The sequence below is a fragment of the Eutrigla gurnardus genome (genome assembly GCF_963514095.1).
Source record: "Eutrigla gurnardus genome assembly, chromosome: 2".
Lineage (NCBI taxonomy): Eukaryota > Metazoa > Chordata > Actinopteri > Perciformes > Triglidae > Eutrigla > Eutrigla gurnardus.
In genome coordinates, this window is record NC_139916.1 from 2,189,041 (window position 1) to 2,197,206 (window position 8,166).

The 8,166-nt window shown below is 45.1% G+C and overlaps 1 protein-coding gene across 2 annotated transcripts; it reads left to right on the plus strand.

Moving 5' to 3' along the window:
* On the plus strand, positions 1 to 8,166 carry smpd2b (sphingomyelin phosphodiesterase 2b). Of its 2 annotated transcripts, none has more exons than XM_084022709.1 (11): positions 1 to 226; positions 1,996 to 2,111; positions 2,204 to 2,300; positions 3,123 to 3,199; positions 3,629 to 3,722; positions 4,821 to 4,910; positions 4,995 to 5,077; positions 5,167 to 5,299; positions 5,626 to 5,730; positions 5,825 to 5,996; positions 7,028 to 8,166. In XM_084022709.1, exons 2-11 carry the CDS (start codon positions 2,062 to 2,064, stop codon positions 7,450 to 7,452), a joined length of 1,326 nt encoding a protein of 441 aa, XP_083878835.1. In that variant the 5' UTR covers positions 1 to 226; positions 1,996 to 2,061; the 3' UTR covers positions 7,453 to 8,166. The 2 variants fall into 2 exon arrangements, with proteins under 2 accessions (XP_083878835.1, XP_083878836.1); XM_084022710.1 differs by lacking the exon at positions 1 to 226 and adding an exon at positions 271 to 421.

Below are 8,166 nucleotides of genomic sequence, written 5' to 3' on the forward strand. Positions count from 1 at the left end.
ATGGTAGAAAAAAAGTCCATCACAATGGAAGTGGCTAAACATCTCTAAATTAGTGCTCCGAGACGCCGACCAACCGGCTCTGACAATAATTAACCGGGATTTCAACAACGGTTAGCTTGCTAGCACGCTAACCGGAAGTAGCTCTGAGTCCATTAAAAGCTGCGGCGCAGGACTCGTCCGAAGAAACGGTCCGGTGGACTTCAGCTGACGCCAACAGGTTCGCGGGGTGAGTTGAGTTAGCGAGCTGTGAAAATAATCTAAATAAATAAACCGATATTAGGTTTTTAGGTGAGCTGTTTAACGTCACATCGTTAGTTTAAGTGGCTAGCTAGAGCGCTTTAGCCGCCGTTAACGTCATCTCACCGGTTACCTGTTTAGTGATTAACGGTCCGATGTTACAGCTGATACGTGATACATGAAGGTGAGCGTGTTCTTATTAAGGGGTTAATTTAAAAAAATAATATCAATAAAAAACTTTATCCACTTTGTCTGAAAGCTAGCGTTACTCTAAATTACCTCTGCGTTGTTTCTTTTATTTTTCTGGCTCCGGAATTTGGGGTCACGTGCATCTTAATCTGGAGTCATTTGGAGGTGCAAAGATCAAGGGGATCATATTTTTATTATTTATATTTTATTTTTTGTTGATTTTTGTATATATTGTGCTGTTTTGTTACTTTACTATGGAAGTTCCTTTGTGTCCTGTATAAGTTGTATTATTATTATTATTATTATTATTAAAGGTTAAAATCCTCTTTTATATATCCTTTATAAATCATTCAATATTTGATCAAATATTTAACCCAAATAAACATAAAAAAATATGAATCTGTACTATTTTTATAGCATTCTAAGTGGACATGTTTGTCCTTAATGACTCAAGAGGGTCATACACTTTAAATCTGATGCTCCACAAAAACTAAGAATTTATCAAAGTCAATATTTTGGATAATCTTTGACCTATTCATGACTGATTTAAAATGGTTACCCCAGCCACCCAAAATTAGATTTTTGGTGTTTTTCTTTCATAAAAAATAAAATTGACATCAAGTAATCAAACTGGCATCTTAAGGGTTTAATCCTCAAAATGATTGAATGCTTGGTAGTTTTGAGCAGGGCTGAAGTTGTTTAAGAGATTTATGCAAAATAAAGTAGAAAAAGGGGTGAAGTGCATCCTTATTTGTGGGTTAAAGTCCAGTGTATGTGCCATGTAACACTACACTCCTTTGGTGGACACGCACACTGACAGATGCATTGTTCAGCTTTGGGTTAATGTTTAACCTTATAATTGCAAGGAGTGCTTTCTTTGTATTAACGCATATTGAACATCCAGTTTTAAGCCCTTTGGTTTTTTGTCTCTGTGCTGCTGCTGCTGCTGCTGCTTCCCCTTATTCTCACAGACACAGCAAAGCCATGTCAGCACTGTCTGGGGCCGGTGTGCTGTTACTCGCCTGTTTACTTTGTCTCTTTATTGCAAAAATAACAAAATACAATAAACATCTCCCCCGACTACATGACACAGTTAGGCCTGCCAGGGTCAGTAACACATGATTTAAAATGACACATCTATGGATGCCGAGTCATTGTTTTAGTCAAGAATCATATTCATGGTCCATTTATATGAAATTAGATTGATTTAGGGATGTTCTGTTGCAAAAAGGGGGAAATATGCTGAATCCTGGAAACATCTGGAGGTCAAGGACCGCCACATCGTGCTGCAATCCGCTTGGTTTGCACTTTTGGTGCTTACCATTGGTTTTTTTAATGTTTATTTTTATGTGTTACCACATGCTCTTCTCACTGACTCTCGTGACCGGGTGCTTTTATAAAGTTTAGAAATGTCATTCATATGTGTGCTGTGTCACTAATCACCTCGCTGAAGTACTCCCAATTATAATCATGCATATGTGTGTTCTTGAGTCCTGGACTAGATGAGAACAAACAAACCTCAACCATCAACGTATCCATAACAACAGTAATGTTTGCGTGTCACATCAGGAGCTGTCGCAGCCGTCTCACCTGATCTGACACTCCTCCCATCTACTGATCCACTGACCTGCCAGCATGGCTAACATAGACTCTGTCACTGTCCGGGTCCTCTCTCTCAACTGCTGGTCAGTGGCCGTGGTTTGTAGTGATTCTTTATAGATCGGGGTTTGTTTGTTTTTTATTATGCAAAAACCCTTTCTCTGCTTCTTGTTTCCAGGGGGATCCGCTACCTGAGCAAACACTGTCCTCAGCGCTACGCCATGATCGGAGACATGTTGTGCAAGGAAGAGCACGATGTTGTCTTACTGCAGGAGGTTGGTGGGAGGAGATTTGTTTTAGTTTTTTAAAAATGGGACAATACACATTCATGTACATTTACATGTAAGGCACATTTACAATACCTGGAGCAGAGGGCTTCAACGTTTTCAGGCCCAGGACCCCCAAGGCCTATAGAGAACCTAGAGGGACCCCCAAGGCCTATAGAGACCCGGTGGAGGGACCCCCAAGGCCTATAGAGAACCTAGAGGGACCCCCAAGGCCTATAGAGACCCGGTGGAGAGACCCCCAAGGCCTATAGAGACCTGGCGGAGGGACCCCCCAAGGCCTATAGAGACCCAGTGGAGGGACCCTCTATTACATATCATATAATGTTCCTTATTAACCAGTTATAATGTGTAGTGCAGCCTATAGTTCATGTATAACAGTACTTTGTAATGATGGATGGATACAATGCTAAGCCATTAAAATGATAATTGTTGACAGATTCATATTTTTATTCTATTTTATCACAATTTCTAACATAATATTAAACAAACGGGAAGATTTATATTTGTTTAATATAGGTTGTATTCATGTTAAGGTGGATTTTTGGACATATTTACATTTTTGGAAGAAATCGGGGGACCCCCTGCAGTAACTCTGCGGACCCACTAGAGGGTCCGGACCCCTGTTGAAGGATTGAGTCTTCTCACAGAGTCTCTAATCAGATAGACTTTTTCACCTCATGCTTTCAGTTAAATGTGCTGTTTTCACAACGAAGACCGACCTTAAGTCATAAATCTTCTCGTGAACACGTTGAACATGAATTCTGCAGAGATGGCGGACTTTTCAAGCAACGTGTCCCTTTTTTCCTTCAGGTGTGGAGTGAGAAAGACTACCTCTCCTTGAGAAAGAAACTGGCCTGCAGTCATCCTCACTCCCATTACTTCAAAAGGTACATCTTTTTTCTTACTTTTTCTGTTTTTTCTGACCAATTTTCTGTCCGAGCTTTTTGCCATCGGACGTCTTTTCAATTTCTGAAAAAATCACGACGTAGGCTGTGATATTTTCTCCTGAGATGCCTCTCTGATCCAAAGACACTGGACTGAAGCCTAGGCAGTGCCTAAAGGATTAACTTGTGCAGCTTAATTCTTTCTTGACCTCCATACCGAAGCATAAGACTGGGATTAATCAAAAGGCTCCACCTTTCTAATCCCCCTGTTGCAGCTCAAAAATGTCACGTTCTCACACCTTCTACAGATCGTATGTTCTTACTGAAGCAGGTTTTTATCTGCATGGAAACCGGGGCTGTGAATCGCTTCGTTAATAATCACGTTCCTCCCGAAGCTGCTGTGAAACAAACGTCCTGTTTCTGTCTCCTCAGCGGCGTCATCGGCAGCGGATTGGCCATTTTCTCCAAACACATCATCAGTGACACCTTTCTGTTTCGCTACTCGCTGAACGGTTATCCTTACATGGTGAGTCTGGAGGTTACAAACATGAGTCATAGTCAACAAAACGTTGATAAAACATAATCATATTATTTGTCAAAGTATTCCCACAACTTTATTCGTATAGCTCTTTTACACAGCAAGTTGCAAAGCGCTTCCTATAAGAATAAAGACGTCAATCCAAGAGATGCATGGTGCAATTAAATCTAAATTATATTAAAATAAAGAGCAATTACATACAGATCAAACAAAAACAGTAAATACAAAAAATAAAAACAATTTAAGATTAGAAATCTGCAAGTACAAAAAAACACAAAACACCAACAAAAAAAATGGAAAAGTATTTTGTTTTTTTGTAAAACTGTATTTTCCAAAGTAAAAATAAAATAAAAAAAATAAATGTCTGGTAATATTTCTGAAACTGTAAGAGTTATGTCAAATATTTGTTTGTTTTTTTGCCCAGCTGAAGCCTCATCATCACAGCTCTGCATTTAATATAAATTGAAAATATTTATTAGAATTAATAAATATTTGTGAAAACCAGAAAACACTTTAATATTCCTTGCATATGTCCTAAATTTAAATTTGTTGAATAATGGAGGATCTAGTTTTCCCCCTTTTTTTAAGACATTTCATACTTCTTTATGTTGATTATAATAATTATATTTCCTTTTTTTGGCAACAAATGACTGCTGCTCCCCTGGTAAACACCTGTCATTTATCTTTATGTCCCACAACAAGATACAGAGGAATTAAATATGTACAAAAGGTGATTAATCCACAGTTTCCCTGTGATTTAATCTGATTAGGATTTTTAATGGTTTAATGACAGCCCTGATTATAACATAATGCTTCTTATAAGAGTTAGGGTTGGTAAGTTAAACGGGTCATATTCCCGCTCTCAACGGTTATAAATGAGACTCCCAGTCTCTGGTTTTCACCTTTGACCTTATCCATCGAGCCCAACCAGAGGACTTCAGGTTTACGTGGGCTCATATAGATTATTATAGTCACACACGTCTTTATAGGTGATGGTTACAGTCATGAACTCCACTCTCAAACAAACAGGCGACCCCCCAGAGCTTCACGTATACAGAGTTAGATGTGTGTTCTTCCTGTGCCCAGGCCCACCACGGAGACTGGTTTGGAGGCAAAGCCGTCGGGATGGCCGTCCTCAGCATCGGCAGCCTGACTGCAAACGTCTACGTGACTCATGTAAGGTCTGCCCTGGGCTCTCCGTTCTGACTTTGTGTCTCAAACCCAGCCGTTGACCAGCTGTCCTGCTTGTGTTGCCTTCAGCTGCATGCCGAGTACTGCAGAGACAAGGACGCCTACCTGCCCCACCGCGTGGTCCAGGCCTGGGAGCTGCAGCAGTTCGTCCGGTAGCGTCTCTTCGGTGTGGTTTGGTGTGACTGTGCACGTTGTTTCTGTTATTTTATTAGATTATTTCTCTGACTTCTGTCCCTGCCAGCCACACCTCCGCCGGAGCCGACGTGGTGATCCTGGGCGGCGACCTCAACATGCACCCTCAGGACCTCGGCAACCGGCTGCTGAGGTCTTACACCGGGCTCCGGGACTCGTTTCTGGAGACCGCCGAGTTTGATGTAGGTATGGAACGGGGCCGGACGATTAATCAAGATGTTAGACAGGTGGCAATGATTCCTCCGCCTACACGTCGAACAGTTTCCTTATTTTTTTAGTATTATATAGCACAACAGTGGTAGACGGTTCTACAATGGCACAAATGGCTTTACAAGTACACAATTTAACATTTTATAAACTATTAATGTAAAAGTAAGGCGGCCATACTTTAGAATGAATGTCTCGTCGAGAGAGTCTTAACTGACAATCTAATGGTCTAATGAAAAGGTTGTAAAGATGCTTTCTTTCATCCACGTTTTGTTTCTAATGTTCTAATCTATATTTCCAGGGCTGTGAGGACGGTCTGACTCTCATAGCTGACAACCCTTTCATCAATAAGAAGGAGCTCTGTCCCTTCGAGAAGGGGATTCGTATCGACTACATCCTGTTCAAGGTGGGTGTCTGGATTTTCATCTCCTCGTATTCACATCAGGTGTCGTCACAATTTATCTGCATTTCCTTTCTTTCCTCTTCTTTTGAATTCCCAGGGTTCTTCCCAAACGGCCGTCCACTGTGATTTCATGTCGACCACCAAAGGCTCCGTCCCCGACCAGCCGTTCCCGTACTCCGACCACGAGGCCCTGACCGCCGCCTTCAGACTGCAGACGCCCGCCGCGACAGGAAGTGACCAGCAGCCGAAGAGTCCGGACTCTGCTGCAGGTACGTTTACCTTTTTATCGAGCGTCGTCATCGGGTCAAAATGTACGTTTGCGTTAGAGGTGGGAGAAATAATCCTTCGATGCATCGCGATGCTTTGTGGAGGGGATCAAGACCCCATCAATGTGTATCACATGGGCCCGTTAAAGTCCTCTACAGGGACTGGAGTCCTCTTTCAGCTGCTCCTGCAGAATATCCAACATCCTGTCATTTCATCACGGCTAAAAGTCCGGAAAGAGGAGTTGAATTAAACGAGGAGCACGGCCAATATTTAATGTCGTCATTTTAATCCTGTTAGAATGGAGCTTTAATATCTCAAAACTCAACATCAAACGGGCCCACGCCACCCGTCTCTCCTCCCCGTCTCTCCTCCCCGTCTCCCCGTCCCGTCTCTCCTCCCCGTCTCTCCTCCCCGTCTCCCGGTCCCGTCTCTCCTCCCCGTCTCCCCGTCCCGTCTCTCCTCCCCGTCTCTCCTCCCCGTCTCCCCGTCCCGTCTCTCCTCCCCGTCTCCCCGTCCCGTCTCTCCTCCCCGTCTCTCCTCCCCGTCTCCCCGTCCCGTCTCTCCTTCCTGTCTCTCCTCTCCTCCCCGTCTCACCTCCCCCGTCCCGTCTCTCCTCCCGTCCCGTCTCTCCTCTCCTCCCCGTCTCTCCTCCCCGTCTCTCCTCCCCGTCTCTCCTCCCCGTCTCTCCTCCCACTCCCGTCTCTCCTTCCTGTCTCTCCTCTCCTCCCCGTCTCACCTCCCCCGTCCCGTCCCGTCTCTCCTCCCATCCCGTCTCTCCTCCCCCGTCTCTCCTCTCCTCCCCGTCTCTCCTCCCTGTCTCTCCTCCCGTCTCTCCTCCCCGTCTCCCCGTCCCGTCTCTCCTTCCTGTCTCTCCTCTCTTCCCCGTCTCACCTCCCCCGTCCCGTCTCTCCTCCCGTCCCGTCTCTCCTCCCCCGTCTCTCCTCTCCTCCCCGTCTCTCCTCCTCCTCCCCCGTCTCTCCTCCCCGTCTCTCCTCCCCCGTCTCTTTTCCCCGTCTCCCCGTCCCGTCTCCAGGGCAGCTGGCCGAGCTGGTGGACATCGTGACGGAGGCGCGTACGGAGGTGAAGGTGGGCCTTCACTGCGCTGAGAGGATGCGCTACACGGCGGCGCGTACCGGCGTGATGGGGTTGGCGCTGCTGTTCCTGGAGCTGGCCATCGCCGCCGTGCCCTGGTTGGCCCTCGGAGCGGAGCAGCCGTTCCCCCGCACCTCCTTCTACCTGCTGGCGGCGCTCTGCTTCGCCATCCTGCTCACCACCTCGCTGCTCTACATCTTCTACACCATGGAGCTGAAGTCTCTGCAGGGGGCCGAGGACCAGATGAGGCTGGCTCTCGGGAGTCTGCAACAGAAGCTCCGGGGTTTCCCTCTGGCTCGGTCCCACCACGGCCCCCGGAGGCCCCCGGCGGGCCACGAGCTCCGGGGCCTCCACCCAGAGGAGTAACACGGGGGAGCCGGCCGGCTCACAGATTCTCCTCTGAATGGGTTTTTAATGAGATTGAGGTTTAGATTTGTAATGCAGGTTTTTTAAGAACGTTTGTGAAAGAGGTGCAGGACACACGCTTTAACTTTGGAATACTTTTATATAACTTCCCCTCACTGACACACTTCCTGTTACATAGCACTACATGTGCTGTTCTTAAAGGCTGTATATGTGACCCTTTTGTCTTTTAAGCCTCAGGTCTGACTTGCATTCCACCTACCTGTAGTCTCAGCGGGACCAGTGTTTTTTTTATTTAACGCCCCTCTCTTGTGATTTGGACTGGATGATCCCGGACTGTTTCCTGATTTACTTTCAAAGTAGAGCAAAGAGGAAACGCTCTCCAAATACTGAAGATTTGACATGATGGTCAGTAAGGTTTTATTTCTTTGGATCTGTGCTGGACGGCTTAAGTGGCATTTTTAAAAACAAGCAACCCTTCGCACCAATTAAGACTTAAGTATTGTAGGAGAAGAGGACAAACTCTCTGCATGTCTCGTGTTAATATTATATTGGAGATATGTCTGCACACGTCTAAATCAATTACATAAATCATGTTTAATAAAAACTATCATCTAGTATTGTACTGTAGAAAATGCAGTAAAAAGTGAGCAGTGCATCAGAAATACCACTTTTATGTACTGTAGTATTGCTGTGAAACAATGTGTGTATGTATAT

Coding starts and splice junctions, on each gene's coding strand:
- smpd2b (XM_084022709.1), top strand. CDS start 2,062: ATGGCTAACATAGACTCTGTCACTGTCCGGGTCCTCTCTCTCAACTGC. Junction 2,301..3,122: donor ATGTTGTCTTACTGCAGGAG/GTTGGTGGGAGG, acceptor TTTTTCCTTCAG/GTGTGGAGTGAGAAAGACTA. Junction 3,200..3,628: donor CACTCCCATTACTTCAAAAG/GTACATCTTTTT, acceptor CTGTCTCCTCAG/CGGCGTCATCGGCAGCGGAT.